Source organism: Mobula birostris, chromosome 7 (genome assembly GCF_030028105.1).
Source record: "Mobula birostris isolate sMobBir1 chromosome 7, sMobBir1.hap1, whole genome shotgun sequence".
NCBI classification, from domain to species: domain Eukaryota; kingdom Metazoa; phylum Chordata; class Chondrichthyes; order Myliobatiformes; family Myliobatidae; genus Mobula; species Mobula birostris.
The window spans coordinates 108,036,308-108,061,344 of record NC_092376.1 but is presented as its reverse complement, the minus strand read 5'-3'; the positions used below and the strand labels follow the sequence as shown (position 1 = coordinate 108,061,344).

Genomic DNA, 25,037 nt, shown 5'->3' with positions numbered 1-25,037 from the left:
TTGTACTTGTCTGAGCTACACTCCATCTGCCATTCTGTGGCACACTTTTCAAGTTAATTTAGGTCCTGTTGTATTCTTAAATACCTTCTTCATATCCACTACACCAACAATTTTGATGTCATCTACAAAATTACCAAACTTGGTTAAATTAAAAAAAATAATAAATCAACTTTGTTAAGCATTTGATTATTCCTCTTCACAAAAACTGAGAGTTGGTGTGAACAGAAATAGACCTTGTGACCTGTAAACTAATCCTGCTAGTGCCAGTTGCATGATCTTAACCACAACCCTGCATATTATTCTCTCTGTTTTTATAGTACGGTTTCTTCTAAAAGCAGTAATTGATTCTGTTCCTGTTACCATTGCAGGAAGCAAAACAAAATCCCCACATTCACTTTGTATCCTTTAGCAAAGATTTCAGACCTGGTCTGTAATTATTCTCCATTGGCAATGGCTTCTCTAAACCTTGCTAACCTTAACTTTTCAACACTCTCTGTCCCCATCTTCAGTAGTCTAATATTATAACTGAAATGTTTGGAACTACTCCAATAAATCTTTCTGAATTCTCGGAGACATTGATACTCCTAAAGGTTACTTACCAAAATTATCCCTGCATTCCTGGCACAGCATTCATTTCCTGACATAAGTGTGAGTTTCCTTTATTAAGGTTACATTATAGATGCAGCTTGCCGTTATTTACATTTTTTGCACACTTCCCTCAAGAAGAGACACAAGAACTGGAAGCAGGAGTAGGTTACCTAGCCCCTCTCACCTACCACATCAATCAGGAAGGCCAGTTCACCCCTAGCCTTAACTCCTCTTCTGTGCCAGTTCCCTAAAGCCCTCAATTCTCCAAACTTTCAACAAAACTATCTACAGTGGTGCTAGAAAGTTTGTGAACCCTGTGGAATTTTCTCCATTTCTGCATAAATATGACCTAAAATATGATCATATCTTCACCCAGGTCCTAAAACTAGATAAGGAGAACCCAATTAGGTAAGTAACACAAAAACATTTTACTTGTTCATTTAAAAACGCAAGCATGAGAAAATCTGCAGAAGCTGGAAATTCAAGCAACACACGCAAAGTGCTGGTGGAACACGGTAGGCCAGGCAGCATCTATAGGAAGAAGTACAGTCGACGTTTCAGGTCGAGACCCTTCGTCAGGACTAACTGAAAAAAGAGATAGTAAGAGATTTGTTGGGTGGGGGAGACACCCGAAATGACAGGAGAAGACAGGAGGGGGAGGGATGAAGCTAAGAGCTGGGAACTTGATTGGCAAAAGGGATACAAGGCTGGAGAAGGGGAAAATTATAGGACGGAAAGCCTTGGAAGAAAGAAAGGTGGAGGGGAGCAGCAGAGGAAGATGGAGAACAGGCAAGGAGTTATTGTGACAGGAAAAGAAAGAAAAAAGAATTAGAGATGGGGTAAGAAGGGGAGGTGGGGCATTAATGGAAGTTAGAGAAACCAATATGGCTTTCTATATACTAGTGAGACCTGACACAGATTGGGAGACTGCTTCGCTGAACACCTACTCTCTGTCCACCAAAGGAAGCAGGATCTCCCAGTGGCCACACATTTTAATTCCATGTCCCATTCCCATTCCGATATGTCAATCTATGGCCTCCTCTACTGTCGAGATGAAACCACACTCAGGTTGGAGGAACAACACCTTGTATTCCGTCTGGGTAGCCTCCAACCTGATTGCATGAACATTGATTTCTCTAACTTCCGTTAATGCCCCTCCTCCCCTTCTTACCCCATCCCAAATTTTTTTTTTCTTCTCTCTTTCCCTCTCCCAATAACTCCTTGCCTGTTCTCCATCTTCCTCTGGTGCTCCCCTTCCCCTTTCTTTCTTCCAAGGCCTTCCATCCTATGATTCTCCCCCTTCTCCAGCCTTGTATCCCTTTTGCCAATCAACTTCCCAACTCTTTGCTTCTTCCCTCCCCCTCCTGTCTTCTCCTATCATTTTGGGTCTCCCCCTCCCCCTCCCACTTTCAAATCTCTTACTACTTCTTTTTTCCGTTAGTCCTGACGAAGGGTCTCGACCCGAAATGTCAACTGTACTTCTTTCTATAGGTGTTGCCTGGACTGCTGCGTTGCACCAGCATTTTGTGTGTTTTACTTGTGCATTATTTATTGATTAAAAATTATCCAATATTACATGTATTTCTTGGAAAAAATATGTGAATCTTTGAGGTCATGCCTTCTACAAAAACTATTTGGAGTCAAATGTTCCAGTCAATAAGATGAGATTGAAGGTATGGGTTCTAGAGGTGCCCTGCTATATATATAAAACCTGACTTAGTGTGTGATTTTGTGATTTTATTTATATATATATATATATATATATATATATATATATATATATAAAATCACAAAATCACACACAAAATCACACACACAGTCAGGTTACTGGCAGAGTCTGCTCTTCTCAAGAATTATCTGTTTATGTGCACCATGCCTCAATCAAAACAACTTCCAGAGGACCTTAGCAGAAGAATTGTAGAGATGTGTGAAGCGGGAAAAGGCTACAAAAGCATTTCTAAAGACTTGAGTGTTCATCAGTCCACAGTAAGAGAAATCATCTCCAAATGGAGGAAACTGAGTACTGTTACTACTCTCCCTAGGAATGGGCATTCTGCAAAGATCACACCAAAAACATGTGCATTGCTGAAGAAAGTGAAAAAGAACCCAAGGTTAACAGCAAAAGATCTCCAGAGATCTCTGGAACTTCAGCAAGTCTCTGTTCATGTGTCCACTATTTAAAAAAAAAAGCACTGAACAACAATGGTCTTCATGGAAAGACAGCACAGAGGAAGCCACTGCTCTCCAAAAAAAAAATATTGCTGCACGTCTCAAGTATGAAAAAGACCACCCGAATGTTCTACAAAGCTTCTGGGACAAAGTTTTGCGTACAGTTGAGACGAAAGTTGAACTGTCTGGCAGAAATGCACATTGCTATGTTCGGAGGGAAAAGGGCACTGCACACCAACATCAAAACCTCATGGCAACTGTGAAGCATGGTGGAAGGAGCATCATGGCTTGGGGCTGCTTTGCTGCCTCAGGACCTGGACAGCTTGCAATCATTGAGGGAACAATGAATTCAAAATTGTATCAAGACATTTCACAGAAAAATGTCAGGGTAGCAGTCTGTCACCTGAAGCTTAATAGAAGTTGAATAATGCAACAAGACAATGATCAGAAAGACAAGAATAAATCAAAAACAAAATAGTTTAAAAAGAAGAAAATTTGTGTTTTGGAATGGATGAGCCAAAGTCCTCTCCTTAATCCTATTGAAGTGTTGTGGAATAACCTAAAGCAAGCAGGTCATGCAAGGAAGTCCAACTACATCCCAGAGTTGAAGCAGTTTTGTAAGGAGGAATGGCCTAAAATTTCTTCAAGTCGATGTGCAGGACTGATCAACAATTACTGGAAATGTTTGGTTGAAGTTATTGCTGTACAAGAGGGTCACACCAGTTAATGAAAGCAAAGGTTCACATACTTCCTCCAAGAAATACATGTAATATTGGATAACTTTATCAATAAATAAATGAACAAGTATAATGTTTTCTATATTATTTAATTGAGTTCTCTTTATCTAATTTTAGGATGCATGAAGATCTGATCACATTTTGGGTCATATTTATGCAGAAATAGTGATTCTACAGAAATTCTACAGGGTTCATAAACTTTCTAACACCACTATACCTCCTCTTTAAGTGCCTCCACAGCCCTCTGGTGTAAAGATTTCCTGAAATACAACCTGTTCTATGAACAGAAATACCTATTCCTCTCAGTTTGACATGACTGTTCCCGTAAGTTCCCGTAAATCTCCCACAAGTGGAAACTTTTCAGCATATATGTTGTCTTGGCCCTTCACTCATACTGTCTCACTTGTTTAATGCACTTCAGTAACTACAGAAAAGGTACTAATAGCTTGACAAATATGCTTATTTCATTATGAAGCATGAGCCAAGTATGTGCAGCTAGAACGGGAGAAATACCTGCAAAGCTGGGCAGCACACAATATGCCATGTATAAGACTGCAGATCACACTGAGCAGTTGTTGGACATTGAATCATGGAAGGTAGCTGAGGATGGAGAAGTTTGAGCATCAGATTGCTGCAAGTTAGGTCAAGAGATGGATCAGAGAGTGAGGGATTCAGCCAAAAGATTGATGGAAGGAAGAAGCTGAGCTACAAGTGAATGACGACAGATGAAGGATTGGTGAGGAAGAAGATTGGATGATCAATTAGTGGGTTAGAGAGAAGGGGTTGTATTGTAGAGGGGGATATATTTATGAAGAAGCATGGTGGTGTAGCAATTGCAGCAGTGGTGACTGGTGCAGTGACTGGGTGTTAAATCAGGAGGAACAGCCATATGCGGGACCAGTTGGAGGGGCAGCAGGTTAGGGGACATACTGGGGTTGATCAGGAGAGGTTTGTGGAGCATGAAGAAGTATGGATGTGAATTGTTGGCTACAAGGAATTTAGGTACTAGATCAGTTGGGTGGCTAGATAAAGCTTGCAAACTTGGCGGTGGCATGGCTGGAGACTGGAGGAGATGGTGGGATTGGTAAGAATTTACCTTAAAGTGAAACTGTCTGAGGTGGGTTCTTAGTGGTCGTGTTTAAATAGGCCAGATAGCTCCCTGCAAAAGCCTACTTCTACCTGAGTGGCCAATGTCATCAACATATCAAATGAATATGGCCGTGGTCCAAATCAGGATATGCATGCAAATATACATCACTGTGCAAATCCTGAATGCTCTAGATGTTAACAGTTCTGAAACATGGAAGGGTTAATGACATTGCAAACGTAAATTATATCCACAATTTCTTTGCCATTTATTTTGTTCTTTAAATGTAGTCACATAATACACAAAACCTTGGATTTATTGCATGCAACCCATTTTCAAAGTAATGAGTTATTGGTCATTGATATTAAGATTGACATAGAATATTAAAATATCATATACTGAAACTACCAGAAATTAATTATTATCATCAGAAATTGCAAATTTGTATACATGTAGGTTGAATTGCCTAAAGTTAACACTGAAGTAGACTTAAAATATGTAACCATTCCCAGAACCTGAATAAATGAGTTACTAGGTCAATGAGTGGAGTCTAAGTGCTGAGTTGATAGTCAAATTATAACGTATTAGAGAAGAAATGATCAACCTGCTCAGCACTTGGCACATTTGGCATCATAATGATTGAATTTTGGCCACTTAGATGTGTACCTCTGAGATAATGTGCAAGGGAAAAAACAGAGAAACAACACTTCAACCTTAAAAAAATACACCCAAGAGGTGGTCTCAGAGTGTAATGTGATTAATTCATACTGAAATGGTGGCAAATCCAAAAAAATAATTGTCAGAGTAGGACAAAACAGTTACGAGAACCAATGTCACTATAATTTTCTTCATTAAAATGGGATCAACAGTTGAAATAGGCCTCAGCTGTAGAGGAAAAAGCAAGATTTAGAAACAAAAAAAACAACTGCTCTGTGAGATATATTTCAATGTATGATTTTATTATAGAATCATAGAGAGAGATCAAGCACAGAAACAGGACCTTCACGCAACCAAATATTTAAGTTAACTGACAACCTCACTGTTGTTGGCTGAATCAAAGGTGGTGACAAATCAGCATGTAGGAGAGAGACTGAAAATGGTGTTGAGTGATGCCAGAACAACAACCTCTCATTCTACATCAGCAAGATCAGAGAGCTGTTTATTGACTATAGAAGGTCCATGAGCCAGTCCTCATTAGGTGAAACAATGTGGATAGTGTCAGTATATTTAAATTCCTTTGTGTTACCATATCGGAGGATCTGTCCTGCCACCAATACATAATTGTCATCACAAAGAAGGCACAAAACCATCTCTAATTATTTAGAGGTTTACATAGATACAGCATGTCACCAAAAAAGCTTTGATAAACTTCTCTGGATCCACTGTGGAGAATATCCTAACTGTTTGCACCATGTCTGGCATGGAAACACCAATGACCAGGCAAAGAAAAGGCCACAGAAAGTGGTGGATATAGGCCAGTCCATCACAGGCAAAGCCTTCCCTACCACTGAGTGTATTTGCATAGAGGTTGCCACAAGAAACCAGCATCCATCATCAAAGACCCTCACCATTAGGCCTTGCCCTTTTCTCGCTACTACCATCAGGTAGGAGGTACCAAAGTCTTAGGCCCCACACCACCAAATTGAGGAACAGTTAATAGGCAACAACCATCAGGCTCCTGAACCGATGTGGATAACTTCATTCACTACTACTCTGAACTGATTCTATGATCTACAGACTGACTTTGAAGGACTCTGTATATTCTCAGTATTATAATTATGTACACAGTCTGTCCTCTTTTGCACATTAGTGTATGTTAGTCTTTGTCTGTTTTATGTCTCATTTTTTCCCTGTAAATGACTGCAAGAAAATGAGTATTTCAGAATTATATGGTAACATATAAGTTCTTTGATAATTACAGTGAAGTTTGAGGTCCACACTGACCATTCACGCTATTTCCACTGGATTCTCTTCACATTCCCATCAACTCCACTTGTCATCATACTAGTGACAATTTACAACAGCCGTTCAATATGCTAACCTGCATATCGCTGGGATAGGGGAGAAAAGCAGAGCAAATCAAATCCCAAACCACATTCCAGATACAACATACCATTTATATTCAGATTTGGAGTCATTAATATGAATGTGGTAATTCGAAGGACCATTTCCTTGTTGTAGTCTGTCTAATCAGGAAGACACATTACAATTATAATTAAAAGTCAGTATATAGATAAAACATGTTTAATGGAAGACAACTATTCTGACACGGGTCCAGTAGGTGTATTGGTGTTACACTTCAAAATTGTACACAAGCTCATTTGTGCAAGTAGCCATGCCTGTCTTTTTGATCTATTCACTGTTCTTGGTTTCAAATCTGACTGGGAGAGAAGGGAAATAACAAGGAAATAACCTCAGAGGAGTAACCACAAATTTAGTACCTACAACCGCTAGTCAGCACTGGTTTCCAATAAAAGTTTCACCTTCAGATCCTAGAGAGTATGGTCCACTTTCCATATCTTGGGAGTCAGCTCTCGAGCAAAGGTATCATCAGTGAAGCTTCCTTTCAATGTCAGTGTTGGCCAGCTGACAAAAGGGCTGTTTGAACATCAACCACCAGACCAGGCATCAGATTGTTGGACTGCTGAGCCGTTATGAGCCAGTACTCATGTACATATTCGAGGTGCGGACTATTCACAGCAGCATCTCAAGGCACTGGACAAATGCCACCAAAGCTGCCTCAACAAACTCTCCAAATTTATCAAATCTTCTGGCAGAATAAATGAAACTACATCAGTGCCTTCTTCCAGACCGACACTGAGATGCTAGGTACATTTATTCACCTCTACTGGGCAGACCACATTATTCACTTAATCAACACCAGATTGCCAAATGAGGCACTCCACAGCTCTGACCAGGGAGAAGATTACCAGGTAGACAGAAGAAAACATTTGAAGGTATTCTTAAAGTATTCCCAAATAAATGCAGCATGCTTGCTGACTGCTGTAAATCTCTGACTTGTGACAACTCAAAATGGAGAACCTCAAATCCAGTACCCAGTGTAAACAGGAGTCCAACACCTCACATGTGGAAGAATCTTCAGGTTTCTCATTGTCTTCATCAGTCACCCCAAAACCCACAGAGCAAGAATGGAAGCAACTTTGGTTTGATCTCAAGGAACTGGCTAAGAAGATGAGATGGTCTATTAATAAACCATCATTACTGTTTAAGAATATTTAGAAATTCACTCAATAGCATTGGGTGGGGCAGAAAGGAGGGGGAGCTGGAAGCTTATAAAATATATGCACAGTATATCAGACACTGATTCTTTTGATGATTTAGAAAATTAAATCTGTTTGAGAGCAGTCCAAATAGATGGCATGGTGGTGATGACCTGGGTTCAATTCCCACTGCTGCCTGTAAGGAGCTTATATGTTTTTTTCCCATGACCACATGAGTTTCCTCCAGGCACCCTGGTTTCTTCCCACAGTCCAAAGAAGTACCAGTAAGTAGGTTAATTGGTCATTGAAAATTGCCCCCTGATTAGATTAGGGCTAAATCAGGGGAATTTCTGAGTGGCACGGCTCAAAGGGTCAGAGGGCCCTACTCTGTGCTGTATCTCAATAAGTAAATAAATGTGGTTGTGATCTGTGATTGTCTTTTGATGATATGCTATGCTCTACATCACCATTTCATGTAATCAAGAGAATCACTGCATCCAGAGGGATTATGTTACTGATAATTCTGCTGATCCATATTTTCTTTGTATTTCATTCATTTCACAGAAAGAGAAGATTGGCTCCCACTTGCCACTGAAAAAGTTGCGTTCCTTGAATGATCTTGACCAAGCTCATGAGGAACAAGAAGTTGAGTTTTTAAAGCTTCAGGTTCTTGAGCAGCAGAACATCATTGATGATTTGACTAGGGTGAGCACCTGGAACTTCTATGCCTTTGCCAGAGTCCACAGAGCGGTCTTGGGGAGAATCTGCTGATAACCAACACATTTCCCAAGCTCGGGAACATACAGAATCACGATGGAGCCTTTCTTATGGTAGATGCTAAAGATGGGGAGAAATAGCAGAGGCTAGAGATTATGATTTGAAGAAAGATAGATCATATTGAAACACAAAATACCGAAATCCCTGCATAGAGTGGATGTGGAGAGGATACCTGGATTAGCAGGGGAGTTTATGATTGAAAAACAGTACCACAGAATGAAGGGATGTCCCTTTAGAATCGAGTTGAGAAGGAATTTCTTCTGCAGAATATGGTGAATCTGTGGACTTCGCTGCCAAGTAGAGCTTTTAAAGCCAAGTCACTAAGTGTATTTAAGGCTGAAATTATTATTTCCCTCTTGATGGTTAAGTGGGAAAAGCAGGAGAGCAGTTGGTGTACCCAGTTGTATTCTATTTTCTAATGGGATTAAGAAAGGTCAGCCATGATTGAACAGTGGAAGCAGATTCAATGGGCCAAATCGCCTCCCTCTTCTGCATTCTCTTATAGTTTTCTTAACAGCATATGGGTAAGCTTTTGAATCAGCTGTATCACTTGTACTATTCATTAGGTGTTAAGTGCAAACCTGCTGTATTTGCTGCAAAACTAGAAAGAACCAAGAAAATCAATAGTGCAGAGTGATTAGGAAGCGTACTAAAAGTGCTCAGATTTCAGAAATCTTTCTAAACTCCATCTGTCTTAAATTCTGTGGAAATTAATGAGGGTTCCACCTTCAGACGTACTTTATGCAGAGTTAGCAAGCCCCCAGGGCAGTCATGAATGGCACATATGAGCTCACAAGTCATTTTCGCCTTGTATTGAAGGTCTTTCTGTTTCAACATAGCAATGAATTCTATATACAACTCAATGCATGACAAATGAATTGTGCAAATGGGACTTATTTCTTTCAAATGAAACTCTGTTTTATTTAATCGTAAAGCACATGATTCCCTAGAAGCTGCTGTCAGTTCAGTGGGTCCAATTGTAGCCCTGTTTGATCACCTTGTCGTTTTTTGTTAGGACCGTGAGAGGCTGCTTCGACGCAAAAGACACAAGCGAAGTACAAAGCATATCAAGGTAAATGGTATTGTTTGGAACAGTGAAGGATGATTTTTATCCCATTTTATCTTCCAAAATCTCATCGCTATATTTGGTATTGTGATGATGCAACTCTTCTAAAAAAAAAGTGCACATTTATTTCTTGCATGCATTAACTCATTACAATGCAACTTGTTTTAGTTGGATATATGAAATGCCAATGCCAGTAATATGTAATAATCTTGAAAGGAGCTACAAACACCAGGAACTATGGAAGGTAAAATAGAGTTAATGTTTGAGATCATTAGGTTCTTTAAACTGAAGTGTTACACTGTTTCTCTTTAGTATAACAAACACATCGAGGGATGTTGATAATATCAGCTATATGTTTGCACGACCATAAGGTTCTATGCAAGGTTTCTCCAGTATTAGAGTGGTAAGGAAAATAATTTGGTGAAATATTATCAGGTTAAAGTAATATTATGCTTTTGTGGTTTATGAAGGTTATTCATTTCCACATATGTAATATTTTTATATTGTGACACCTGGTAGTTGAGTTCTATAATGGACCCCTGCTGTTACCAAATATTCAATTCAATTGAACTCAAGTTTAATTGTTGTTCAACAATACATGAATACCCATGAATACAGTCAAACGAGACAGTATTACTACAGGGCCAAGGTACAAAACACAGTGCTAACAGTCACACACAGCACAAAGCATATGTAGCTCATATAAGATGAAAAGGTGCAGCCACGAAATAAAAGAGTCCAAACTTGAGTCATCCAGCTCTGCAGATAACCACAACAGAGTTTGTCTTCTGCAGAGCAAACACTGGGGGCAGAGGCAGCTCTGACCTGACCTGGATTCGTCATAATACCGTCCCTGGTTATATCCACGTCCATATTATATAAATATCCGGCCATTTTAATTTGCTTATGGACGAAAGAGAGAGACAGTTTCCAATCTGAATCTTCACCAAGACTTAAGGAATTGAGTGGATTTAAGTAGCAATAGGAGAATTTGGCATCTAAACCAGGGTTTCCCAACCTTTTTTATGGCGTAGAACAATACCATTAAGCAATGGGGCCATGGACCCCAGGTTACAAACCCCTGAAATGAAAACTTGTGAGAAATGTCTTGGAAGGAGCCTCATGCTTCAATTCAGTAGAAGCTGCCTGATCTGCAGAGTTTCCAACATTTCTCTGTTTCCTTTCATTTCAGAATTCTAGTATCTGCAGTTTCTTTTTGATTTTAATTTTCATGTTTCAATTCCTTTGGTTTGAAAAGTTACAAGTGCCTTTTTAGGTCCACATTAGGTCCATTCAAGTGTGTAACTGAAGTGAAGTATTTCAGCACCATCTCTGGAGGCAGAAGACCTGATCATACACAGACATAAATCATGCCACTTGATCTTATCTTGCATGTATATCCATTTTAAGGAATGGCTATTCACAATTTTTCGCCTCTACACCTCCCCTCACAGAGACACGTGGTAGAAACCTGTTTTGGGTTTGATGAAGAATCGATGGATTCAGAAACATCTTCCTTGGCCTCCTACAGAACAGACAGGACACCAGCAACACCAGAAGATGATCTGAATGAAGTGAGTAAGATGACTAGACTCAACAGAAGTATTTATTTTCAGGAGTCGGACTGTATGTTCTACGTTCATATTTCCTTTGTGCACATTTCATTCATTATTTATTGTAATGCCTGCACTGTTTTGTGCACTTTATGCAGTCCTGGGTAGGTCTGTAGTCTAGTGTAGTTTTGTGTTGTTTTACATAGTTCAGTGTAGTTTTTGTATTGTTCATGTAGCACCATGGTCCTGAAAAACATTGTCTCATTTTTACTGTGTATTGTACCAGCAGTTATGGTTGAAATGACAATAAAAAGTGACGACTTGATAATGCAATGGCAAGAGTTAACTGAAAAGTAAAGTCTAATGTCTTTGAAAGCATATACGCAAATACCACAGCCTCTGATGATTTGTATCATTACAGGTAATATACGTAGCTAAATATATATGTAGCTGAATGTTATGGATGACTACTTATTCTGATAAACTAAAAGGTGCTAGGAATCACACATTGATACTTCAGAATGACTAAAATAGTAATTGTGCAAAATGGGAAAAATTCTCCTGGCGTGATTAGAAATGTTCTTTTTGGGAATATGTTACATTTATTGTGTTATTGAGTCATTGAGATTGTGAAACGGTAACTGTCATTTTTGCTTGGTATTCAGGGAAAGATTTTTTCTTTATTTATTGAGATACAGCATGGAGTAGGCCCTTCTGGTCTTTTGAGCTACGCCACACAGCAACCCACTAATTTAACCATAGCCTAATTATGATACCATTTACAATGAACAATTAACCTACAACCAGTACACCTTTGGACTGTGGGAGGAAACTGGAGCATCTGGAAGAAACCCACACAGTCACAGGGAGAATGTACAAACTACTTTCAGGCAGCATCAGGAATTGAATCCGGATTGCCTGTATTGTAAAGTGTTGTGCTAACCACGACACTATCATACCACTCCAATACATTTATTTCAATACATGTTTACTTCAATAACTGCTAATAACTGTAATGACTGATGGTTGCTTAAGTGATAATATTTTACTTGCAAATATATGTAAAAGCATGCCCATTGAAAATCACTTTTCCTCTGAAAGCTACAAGCAGTCATTTACTCTCCAGCTGCCCTTGAGAAGATGGTGCTGAGCTGTCACCTTGAATCACTGTACTGTGTGGATCAGACTGTATTGTAGCTGATCAGGACAACTGACAGGCCATTTCAGAATGAAGTTGTTGCTGATCACTTTATTGCTCGTTGTTGTTGCGTGAATGAAATCACCTGAGAAAATTACCGGTAGATACCAAGCAGCTTCTTTATGTGTCAAAACAAGATACAGCAGGCATCATATGGAGACGCTTTCGGTGGACAGGTCCGCTGGCCCAACGTGGGGCTCGATATTTATTTGCAAAACACAAAATATTTACAAAGTATAGATAATGCTTTCTGCGAAACTACTTGCAAACTTTACATCTTCTGATTCACATCCATCCCATAGATACCAGCATCATCTATGCACTAGGATTCACAGCTTTTCGGAAATGCATTGTTTCAAATTAAATCCGTAATACATCTTCAAGGAACAGAAGACTGGTAGCCAAAGCCATTTGCTAAATGTAAATGACCTAAACTCCAAAATCACTCTAACAAGTCATTTAGACCAAACCGGACAAGACTGGCAGAGGTTTTACTTCAACACAGAAGGCCATTTAGCCTAGCAGTCTGATTTCCCCTCCTCATTTCCCTGTATACATACAATTTATTTTCCTCATGCGCATCAACCCTACTTACCAATAACAATAAACACAGAAGTAAACTTAACCACAGCACATTCTCAGGTGGTGTAAGAAAACCCTGTACACCTGGGTAAACCCATGTGGATGTGGTGTGAATATGCAAACTCAATACAGATTGCTACTATAGTCAATTTCAAATCCAGATCCCTGGAACTGAGAGGCATTAGCACAAAATACTGCTGCCTGAAAAGACACTTCTGTGAAACACTTAGGATTTTCAAGACAATGTGGTAGTGATGTGATTATTAACATTTTATTCCAAATACATTTAATTAACTCGAGCTACGTTCTCCAATAGTTGCGATGTTAGTGACCCTGATACAATTTCTTAATCAGGAACAACTAATATATCTAATATGAGAATCATTCCATGCCTTGCTAAATATGCAATGAATATCATTCTTGTCGTGAATGTGTCCATAATAATGTGTATGATATTGAAGATAATATCCTTGAATTGTAAATTTACAGATGACACAACCTATCCTGGAATTATTTTGAAACTCTAATTCCTTTTGAAATCTTTGAAATCTTGTTGTCCACAATGTAAACTTATTAAAGGAGCCTTTAAAGTTACCAATTTAACACTTAAAACATGGTTCTTCTGAACCTTGTAGATTTTGCAAATTCTGAGATTCAAGTGACATGTGGCTGTATTTACCAGGTTGCATGCAACAATCTGAACTAAGGTTCAACAAATTAATAACATGCTATGAAACTTTGCTGCCAGTGCCTGAACTATTTTATCAGGTACTTAGTTTACAAAACCACAGCTAATTTCTTCAACATAATTACCAGTTATTGTTCAATGTTTTCCATAGGATGCTATTTAGCACGTGAATGAAGATGAATTTCTGATTCAGATCCTTTGAAGCTGAATTCATTATTGAGAACTCGCTGACTATGACAACACATTGATAAACTGACTTCAACAGCAATTCAGTGGCCTGACCAATGATCCATAGATGTGAACTGAGGACCTGCAGGGCAACCAGTGTGATTTAGAATTCCAGTTAAATCTCCTGCAATGAGAAGTTAGCATCAGTTATGCTATCCATGAAAATAATGGTTGGTTGTAAAAATCCAATTGAGTTCACTAATTTCCTTTAGGGGGAGTAAAATCTCCCATTCTTACCTGGCCTTTAAGTGATAACAATTACCTCCTTACTGTCGGAAAAGCACTCGGCCCAATGGCTACTGAAGATGGGCAATGAGTGTTGACCCATCAAGTGACACTCACATTTTCAAACTGGAACAGAAAACAGCTCAGTTGTTTGAAGTGACTCAGTGTGGGTCAAACCACGTTATAAATTATAAAGCAGCCCTGCTTATGTGGAGAACAAAAGATAATAACTGTCGTCATTTTGAGTTATGTAGCGAGACTAATGGATCGCCACCGCAGCCCAGCCTGTTTTCTTTCCATTCTCTCCCACACCAATCAGCTATAAATCAAACCTTCCTACAGAGTGCAGCAGTTATATTGTTGAACCCAGTTACCCATAGGGTAAGATGTTAAGTGCTACTATAGCATTGTCAGAATTCAAAAGCATTTTCTAACATTGCAAATTAACAAATTGTTTGTAGTAAACATCACCGTTTAAGCTGAATGTTGTTAAAAAATCAATAGATACTTTATTAATCTTTAATATCATTGTCCTTGCCAAAGTTGACTGAAGCACGACTCCTGTTCTACTGCAATTAGCTGACTAATTTTTGTCCTCTAGAATGCCCAAGCAAGTCAATCAGCTGTGATTGGTTAGGTAAAATGGTTTGCTATAATTATCACAGGTACTGAGGTACAATGAAAAACTTTGTTTTGCATGTTGTCCGTAGAAATCATTTCAGTCAACGGTGCATTGAAGTAATGCAAGGTAAAACAATAACAGAATGCAGAACAAACTGTTATGGTTATCGAGAAAGTGCCGCATAGGTAGACGTTAAGGTGCATGGCCATAACAAAGTAGATTCTGAGGTCAAGAGTCCACCTTATCATTCTGGGGTTATGGTATGAGACTGTGCAGCAGCAAGCTAGAAGAAACTTGTTAATCATCTCAAGTAAGATCATGTCCCATCCCAAGAGTGAACAAACACATCCAAATTATGGGGTTCTGAATAGAACATTTACACACTTCAAGCACGGGTATAATGAAGAGCTCTTCCAAATCAAATCTGGCCAGATTCTCTTGGGCTGGTCACAGAGCAGAGCCAAATTTTGCAGAATATTCGGTCTCAATGGAGCAATGAACTACAAAAAATGATGAAATACAAAGTTCATTCTAAATAAAGTAAGTGCTCAGGAAATACAACTCTCCACATAGCCAATGGTGAGAGAGAAGTTAAGAAACAGGGCACAATAAAATCTCCCATACTTCTTAGTAATGGTACTCTGAGTTCTGCCCAAAAATACTGAACGCAATATCCTCACTCCTTTAGTCACATTGTGAATGTCCCTCAATTCCACTGGAGAAGGTTGCACAGTGTAGTCTGTGGAGCAAGGCTGAACTAACAGCAGTTTTAGGATTTCTGTAGTAACATATGCACGGCTGAACTTGTTGCCATCCTCACAGAATAACACTCGTCAATGCCAATATTTTTACTGATGCAACTAGCATAAACCTGGGCTTCTGGATTGAGTGTTTGAAACAGTTTTGATTTTCCTTCTACTCTGCTACCTGCTTTAACATACAGTTAAACCCCTTCCATTTACTGAGCAGGCTCATTTGAACATTAATATCTGTACCTTCCATTATCATTGATAACCATTTCTTTGAAGTTTGAGTTCACATATAAGGTGAGGCAGAGTCATTGACCCTAGGCCACATCTGGCAACATACTTGACACAATCAATTCCCCTTCACCAACTGCTCAAATATTCTAAATATTACTGACTGCCTCTACTAACACCTTGTTCTAGAAAGTTAAGATCAGGGGGACGCCATTTAGTTGCTCTGTCTCAGTATCAGAATCAGGTTTAATATCACCGGCATATGTCATGAAATTTGTTGGTATGCGGCAGCAGTACATTGCAATACATTATAATAAATGTAAATTACAGTGAGAAGTGTGTATATATTTAGTTAAATTAAATAAGTACTGGAATAAGTACTTCAATGTCCATTCAGAAATCTGATGGAAGAGGGGAAGAAGCTGTTCCTAAATTGTCGAGTGTGGGTTGTCAGGCTCCTGTACCTCCTTCCTCATTTTACCTTTCAGTTAAAAGACAAATTATCTGTGCCCTGGTATTTTGCCTATATACCTTAACACATTTGATTAATAGGTAGTTTCAGATCTAAACTAAACAATCTTTTCTCTGCAGTAACACTTTTTTTCAGAAAGGCATAGTCCAATTGCTATATTATTCCCCCTGCCTTAAACTCCCCTATAACCAAAGAAATGCACAGGATCAGTTCACTTTATTTCTTTATTTATTTATTGACACTTAGTGCAGAATAAGCCATTCGAGCCACCCCACCCAGCAACCCTGCATTTTAATCCTAGCCTAATCATGGCACAATTTACAATGATCAACTAACCTACCAACTGGTACTTTTTTGGACTTGTGGAGGAAATGGGAGCACCCGGAGGAAACCCAAACGGTGATGGAGAGAACATACAAACTCCTTACAGGCAGCAGCTGGAATTGAGCCCAGGTTGCTGGTACTGTCAAATGTTGTGCTAGCCACTACACCACTGTGCCATATTTTGAAAACCTGTACACCTCAAAACTTTACAAATTCTGGGAATTAAAGACATAATTTCTTATTGAACTTGTACTTCTTTCTTTTTCTTCCGAGACCAATATATCTTGCATAAGGTGTTGCAGACTGTGTGTATTGCTCCAGTACTGTCTAATGGGGTTTTGTGGGCTACAGCATAACTTCTACCTCTTTATATTCTCATCCTTTATGTCAGGAGTTCCCAACCTTTCTTATGCCGTACAGTTCTACCATTAAGCAAAGGGTCCATGGACCCAAGGTTGCAAATCTCTGTTTTAGATGTACAAGCTAGTGTTTCAATGGATTTCATGATCATTTGCGGTCCTAGTTCATGACATTTTAATAACTTAAGTACATGAGCTCCTTAACTCCTTTCTCACAGTTCTTCATTGACAAATGGTGTTTGGTCTATCTTGAATAACTTTCCAATGCTTTCCCATGTTCAACCTCCTATCATCCTAATCGATATAACAGTTCTTGACCTGCCCCAGGTTTCACAGTTCTTCCTTCTACAGTTTTTATTGTGCAAACATGCATATGTTTACAGAGATTAGGATTAAAATTGTGAACTTGATTTCCAAAATGACAAATTTCAAGTGATCACTTAAAAGAAATACAAACATTTATCTGCTATTAGATTAGCCTAAGGTGTCCATTTGTTCTCTCAATACTGTGGTGGTTAAATTACTATTTTGGAAAATCAGAAAACTGCTGCAGTAATCCACACAGATCATATCCCACCACACAGCTGTAAAGTTTTCTATCAATTAATAATCTGGAATTCTATTAGATTGTCATGAAAATAGACCAAAATCACTGAATACTTTCAGAGAAAGAAATCTGCACCCTATGCTTGGCCTGAGCTGCCCTACATGTGAATCGAGACCCATATATGTGGATGACTCTAAAATAGTTTCTGAAATGCTTTTAGCAAGTGCCCCCCCCCACAATTTGAGGGGAAAATAGGGATTTCTAGTAGTTTTTCCAGCACTACACAGAAGAATAAATGTTTAAGATTAAGCATAAGATTGCTTCTACTTGAAATACTCTCCTTCACTGGTTATTCATTATAGAACTGATGTTACAAAAATATTACAATAAGGCTGTGAGAAATCACATTTTATTGTATCATAGTTCATAACAACAGAAATAATGAGCTATTGTCCAGTGGGAGATTTTTTTGTACAGTTTTAAGGGAATAAATTCTGAACCCGAAATCTGAAAACAGACAACAGAATGTAGTCATGAGATTCAAAGCAGCTTATCTTGCCAAATAACTCGCTCTTAAAATTTAATCTATAAATAAATCTGCATGTAACTGAAGAACTTAGATGTTCTTAGATTTGGCAGTGCACAATAAACTAAACCATCGTAGTCTTATTGTGAACCTGAATCCATCTGTCTGCAGGTTGACTTACGAGAATATGTGTGGGATTTTCAGAAAGTGTTTGTTCTTCATATTTTCTCAGCAGGAATTTCATAAGATACTGAATCCCTCCTAAATATTGGCCAAGTGACATTTGCTGAAAATCCTCACACAGTTCATGCATTGCAATCATTAAATCGTTACCTGCAGTCTAGTACCAATAATAAAAGGTAGGAATAGGAGAAAACCATTTAATATTTCAAGCATAAAATAGAAAGAAAAATGCTGGGAATATTAGCAGGACAGGAGAGAAAAAGAGTCAACATTTCTGATGACTGAATTTTCATCAGAACTGTAACAAGTCAGGGTCACTTACCTGAAGTGTTAACCCTGGAGCTGTCTCTGAAGATGATGTCTGATCTATTGAGTAACACCAACACATTGTTTTTATTTAATTCCAAGTCCCCAGCATCACTGAATTCTGCTCATCAACTTAACAGGAGCACACCTGCACTTACCTAATTTCATATAACCCCTCACCTTTCTAACTTCTGAGCCATATAATACAAGGTTGTGTATTTTTTTTCATACAGTTCATTCTTGGAGGTAAGATTTCACCTTGGTAAATCAGCATTGCACTCATCCTATTGAATCTCCAAATGAAGACAAGTATGTGATGAGTAAATTGTCCATAGTTGCTCAGTTTCTCATGTGCAATCCAAGCAGTACTTGTGGCATAGTTTCTACTGTTTCAGTATCTCACTCTGAGACAATGATAATAGTAATAAAAACCAACAGCAAGAAAACTTCATTAAATAAAGGAAAACTTCCAGTGTCAAAACTGCATTTCCCAGTGTGGGTTTCTACATAGAGGACTGGTTTCTGGGAAGTAGCATGCTAAACAATGCTGTGAGAACAGAAAGAGAAATTGCTCACTTGATGTACAGTAGTTTTTAAAGTGGTGCAGACAGATACAACTGACCTAAATTTTATAACACCCTTTGTCTAGATATTTCAGATGTAAATCCTTACAGTCCAACTGCCTGTTTTTTTATTCTGCTCATGACATTCTTATCTTTTTACAAGATAGCTACATAGAGAAAATGTAAAGACAGGTGTTTTAAGTAAATAACTTAGAGAGGTCTTTCAAAGTTATTCTTTTAAAATCTGGGTAGGTATGGAATAAAATGGTGGAAACGCACAGTTGATCATTCACTATCCATGGAGAGAAGAATCGAAGCCAGCATCAACAGTGGGGCAGGCTTTAAAGGCCTGACAGCTCACTTCTGTCCCCAAATTCCCCTGTTGTAAAAGTTGTAATATCAAGTGCTAGAAGGATTCCATATGCGTAGTCTGAGGTCAATCTTTGGCATACATTAGCAGGATCTAATCACAAACCTAGAGATCCTCAACAGGGCAAGGCCCACGAGAGTTGAGGCCATGATTGTAAAAGCAGTACTTCAGTGTGACAGGGCAGGTCATGCATATGAAGGATTCCTGAATACCCATGCAGGTACTGTATGGTGAGCTTTTGCTGGGCAAGAGGAATCAAGGCAGGCCCCATAAGAGGTTCAAAGACTGCATGAAATCTGACATTACACATGCTGTGCTTTTATCAAAATGAATAGAACCGGTGTGGTGATAGCCGCTCGCAACAACCTGGAGGAGAGATGTCGAGCATTACTAATCTCTGTCCAACGGATATGTTGGACAACCAATCAATCAATATTTAAAGACAAACAGATGCAGGCTGTACTTAAGGTGGTAAAATAATCCAGTGCATTCTAGGTGCCCAAGTATTTAAAGGTAAAAACTGCTAAAGGAATTCTACTCCTTAAATACTTGGGTGTGGTGAAACATCAGAGGGAAAGAACATCGAAAATATTATTTCCTTGATTAAACTGAGTGAGAGATAAATATGGCAGTCTTCAGCTGCTGGTGATATAATTCTTATGCACAACATTCCAATGCAGAATTAACTAGCTTTAGGGGGAAAAAATGAGCCTTTACAGGACTGAATTGCACTGGGTTGAGTCAAGCATCTGTCCACTCTATCATTAGTCTCCCCATTGAATCGCTGAGGAGTGGGGCTGCGTACACTTGACATCTGCTCTTCAGACTCTGCAGGCAGAGCTGGCGTAGGGTCATGACCCCCTCATCAGGAAGGGTGGGCAAACCTGTGGGAATTTCTAAGTGTGGGTAGATGTGCAACTTAAGACAAAATCCTTAAAATAAATTAAGTGTGTGTTTGTAATGTTTCTTTCCTTAATACTACTTTCAGTAAACACTCAAAGAGTATGCAACCTCTACGTGGACAGTGCCTAAAGTTAGGATTAAACACAAATTGTTATAGCTGAGATAGCAGCTCAATGAATTGTGCCACTGCACAGTCCGCAGTTCTGTATGGTTCTCTATTATCATTCCTTTTCACGCCTTGTATTGAAAGGCTTCCTATTGTGCGTACTTTACTCATCCATCCTCAGTCACTGCTGTTCATGCATAAAGGCTGCAAAGCCTTGAACCAATTGGACAAGTAGAAGGATTGACGTTCTTCCAAAGCTGCCTTCTGGTAGCAGCATAATGCTTGGCTTGTTGACAGATTATTTTAATATGTGAAGATTTAAGGGCATTATATCCAAGAGGCTAACTCACTTTTTATTCCCCATAAGAGTCTGGCAGCTGAAGAATCTGAGCTTCGCTTCCGACAATTAACAAGGGAATATCAAGCACTCCAAAGGGCTTATGCATTACTCCAGGAGCAGACTGGAGGAATTCTGGATGCAGAACGGGAAGCAAAGGTGAATGTTAAATGATTTGTTAAAATGATTAGCAAAAGTCAAAATGGTAAGTTGGGAATAGAGTAGTTTGAAAATGAACATTGGATGTTAAGTACTGACTTTCAGCTCAGGATCATTTTGGTGTCAGTCTTCACTGTGGAAGACACTAACTATATGCCAGAAATTCAGGAGTGTCGGGGGCAGAAGTGTGTGTATTTGGTATTACTAAGAGGGAAATGCTCGGGATGCTGAAAAATCTGATGGTAGAAAAGTCACTTGGACCCGATGGACTACACTCCAGGGTTCTGTAAGAGATGGCCAAAGAGACAGCGGAAGCATTGATAATGACCTTTCAAGATCACTAGATTCTGGAATGCTTCCAGTGGTCTGGAAAATTACAAATGTCATTCCACTCTTCAAGAAGGGAGCGAGGTAGAGGAAAGGAATTTTAGGCCAGTTAACCTGACTTCAGTGGTTGGGAGATGTTGGAGTCCATTATGAAGGATGAATTTTCGGCGTACTTGGAGGCACATGATAAAATAGACTAAAGTCAGCATGGTTTCCTTGAGGGAAAGTATTGCCTGACAAATTTATTAGAACTCCTTGAGGAAATAACAGGCAGGATAGACAAAGGACAGGAAGTGGATGTTGTTCACTTGGAATCTCAGAAGGCCTTGACAAGGCACTGCACATGAGGCTGCTTAACAAGAGCCCATGCTATTACAGGAAAGATACTAGCTTGGATGGAATATTGGCTGACTAGCAGTAGGCAGGAGTCAAAATTAAGGGGGCTTATTTTTGTTGACTGCCAGAGACTAATGGTGTTCTGCAGAGGTTGTTACAGCTGTACTGGGACCGCTTCTTTTCATGTTTTGTGTCAGCAGTTTGGTTGACATAATTGATGGCTTTGTGGATAAGTTTATAGATGGTACAAAGATAAGAGAAGAGGCAGGTAGTGTCGAGGAAGCAGGTCTGCAGAAGGGCTTGGACCAATTGGGAGAATGGGCAAAGAAATATCAGATGGAATATAGAGTAGGGAAGTGTATGGTCGTACACTTTGGTAGAAAGAATAAAGGCACAGGCTATTTTCTAAATGGGGGAAAAAGTTCAAAAATCAAAAGTGCAATGGGACTAGAGAGTACTCATGCAGGATTCCTACAAGTTGAGTTGGTGGTAGGGAAAGCAAATGTAAAGTAAGCATTCATTTTGAGATGACGGAAATATAAGAGTAAGAATGCAATGTTAAGACTTCATAAGCATTGGGCAAACCACACTTGGAAGATTGTGAGCAGTTTTGGGCCCTTTCTCTATGAAAAAATGTGCTGGCGTTGGAGAGGTTCCAGAGGAGATTTATAAGCATGATTCCGGAAATGAAAAGGTTAATATATACAAGGAATGTTTGATGGCTCCAGGCTGGAGTTTAGATGAATGAGGGGGGTTGTCATTGAAATCTGTTGAATATTGAAAGGGCTAGATAGAGTGAGTGTGGAGAGAATGTTTCCTACAGTGTGTGAGTCCAGGACCAGGGGCACAGCCTCAGAACAGAGAGGCATCTATTTAGAATAGAGATGAGAAGTAAGTTCTTTAACCAGAGGGTGGTGAATCTGTTGAATTCATTGCAATGGACTGCAATCGTGGACCAAGTCAGTGAGTATATTTAAAGCAGAGGTTGATAGGTTGTTGATTAGTCAGGGTGTCAAAGGGAGAAGGCGGGAGAATGGGGTTGAGAAGAATAATGGATCAGCCAGAATGGAATGGCAGAGTGGCCAAATTCTGGTCCTTTGTCTTATGGTCTTATCTTCATTCCAACATGTCAGAATGTGGTGCGGAAGGCCAATGTGATGGCAGGCTCAGTTGCACCCCAGCTTTGACAGAGCTCCCTTCACAGAGATCGCGGGGCAGTTCATTTGGGAAGTAGAGATGTGTGAGGGAGGTTTAGTGTGCGCCTGGACATCATGTACCTGACTTGTGGAAGCTTCACCAATAAATAAATGGCTCATAAATGGCTCAGTCGGCTGTACCTTTGCTTTGAATTTCAAGGTTTGGTTTCACACTCCATTCTTGGGTCCCAGCTCAAAACTTCGACTCTTGGGTCAAGTTAGTGAGAGAATGCTGTCCTCCAAGACTGAAGTATTTGCCTTGGGATATTTTATACTGCAATTTTGCTGTTACATGGTGTCCTAACAAGTTAAAGCCAGTTTTGAAGGACCCAGGGCAAGATTGGAAGAGCAGCGGGGAGATTCAGAATAATTCTTTTAGTCAGCATTGTCAACATTAATGTCATATATTAATATATTGCATTTACTAAAGAGTACATATAAAAATGAATGTCTTCCTCATCTGGATTGCAAGAATCACTGAATCTCAGAATTTTTCATTGTGTGAGAAATGCTTTGGTTTGATCTGGCCACCATCATAAAGCAATATTTATGATAATCTGTTATGATTATCAACATGATAATCTGTTCTGTGCCAAGACATCTCTTGCACTGTTGCTTTTGATTTCAGAACATGAACATGAACTATTTCTATTAATGTATTTTTATGTGCTTTTAATTGTACAATCCCAGGCTTTGGATAGGTGTATAAGCTATTGATGAAAAGCTTGTTTTATTGTAATCTCTGGTGATATAAAGTTTTAAATATTATAGTTGCATACTTTTACTAAAATTAATAGCCATCAGTTGTTATTTACTGTGTATTGTTCTGATGCATGTGATCCTCCCATTCTCAAGTTTAATGACATTTTCCCAATTTGATTAGGCTCATGAACAATTACAAACAGAAGTCCTCAGGTATAAAGCTAAAATTGATGACCTCGAAAAAGCCTTGGCTCAGAAAGGGCAGGTAAGATAAAACATTTGTCCAAATATTGATTGTAACCAAGGGCATACATTCTCAAAATTCTGACTGCTTCTGAATCATGTACTTATCATTAATCCTGGACTTTTGCCTCACTGCAACTCTGTCAACAGTTTATACTTAAAAAGATAAGTCAAAATGGTGTTCATGCAGAAATTGTTGTCTGGTCAGATTTATTATTAATATCATATAAATAATTGTTCCTTACGTACACTATCTGACATCTTTCTACAGGTAGCAAGGGCATTAGAATACTCACATGAATTGAATGTTTCATTGCTGTCCTTACCAAACCCTGCATCAGTTTTCAGTGAAAATACTTAATAGTTTTTTCTTGATCTGAATTATCCCACTGTTCAACATAGACTCAGTGGCCATTTATTCGTCACACCTGTACACTTTGTAAATGCAAATATCTAATCAGCCAATCATGCGGTCGCAACTCAATGCATAAAAGTACTCAGACGTGGACAAGAGGATCAATTGTTGTTCAGACCAACAGAGTGGGGAAGAAATCTGACCTAAGTGACTTTGACTCTGCAATGATTGTTGGTGCCATATGGGGTGGTTTGAGTATCTCAGAAACTGCTGATCTCCTATGTAGAAGCATTCTCCATGTTCAGTTGTAATGGGCAGAGCCAGATGTCTGCATGCCAAGTTTGGTCTGTGCTACAGCTAATCTCAGAGAATGCATTGGGTCTGGTTAGCTGTTCAGAGCCCTGCCCACTCTGTGAGAAGTTAGTAGCAGATCACTGATGAGGTGGTGGCCTAAATCCGTGCAAGTAGTCTGTGTCTAGGAAGCAGATAATGACTTCTGCCAAACGCCAGTTTTCAGGCCATGGAGTTTCTCCTAATGTCCCAGTGTGGAAGCCTCAGCTCAGGGTTTGTTGGGGTAAATTATGAAGCTAATGAGGAAAAGGTCCTTAAACAGAGGCAGGCTTATTGTCTTGAGCAGCTTATTTGTTGCACTCTGCCTTCTAAGTTGGGGGGGGGGTAAGTGTGGGTCAGAACTGGAGAGTCATGGTGAATGGTTTAGTTGAAAAGTCTTGTAATGACATGATTTGTTGAGGTAAGTTGGGTATCTATGATCTTGGTGAATGCAGCTCAGCTCCACACTTCACACTGAACTCTACTGTTAACGATGAGCTGGCAAGGGCTGAAGTCCTGAGTGTTCTATTATCTGCCTCTTTACTGAAAGGCCGTTACCTGTCTTGTCCCTGAGGACAATGATATAGGGCACTATTCTTAATAATCCCAAACACCTGTTAAGAACAGTTTCCTTGGCCAGTAATTCACCAGTTTCAATTGTACATTAAGTAC

The 25,037-nt window shown here is 39.2% G+C and overlaps 1 protein-coding gene across 1 annotated transcript in view; it reads left to right on the top strand.

The window, feature by feature from the left end:
- The window catches only part of LOC140200788 (janus kinase and microtubule-interacting protein 2-like), a 126,124-nt gene that overhangs the window by 35,644 nt on the left and 65,443 nt on the right, over nt 1–25,037 (top strand). Inside the window, exons 6-10 of the mRNA XM_072264396.1 lie at nt 8,367–8,507; nt 9,595–9,651; nt 11,100–11,219; nt 20,748–20,876; nt 23,619–23,702. Of these exons, the coding sequence (XP_072120497.1) occupies nt 8,367–8,507; nt 9,595–9,651; nt 11,100–11,219; nt 20,748–20,876; nt 23,619–23,702 (531 nt within the window). The remainder of the gene's footprint in view (nt 1–8,366; nt 8,508–9,594; nt 9,652–11,099; nt 11,220–20,747; nt 20,877–23,618; nt 23,703–25,037) is intronic.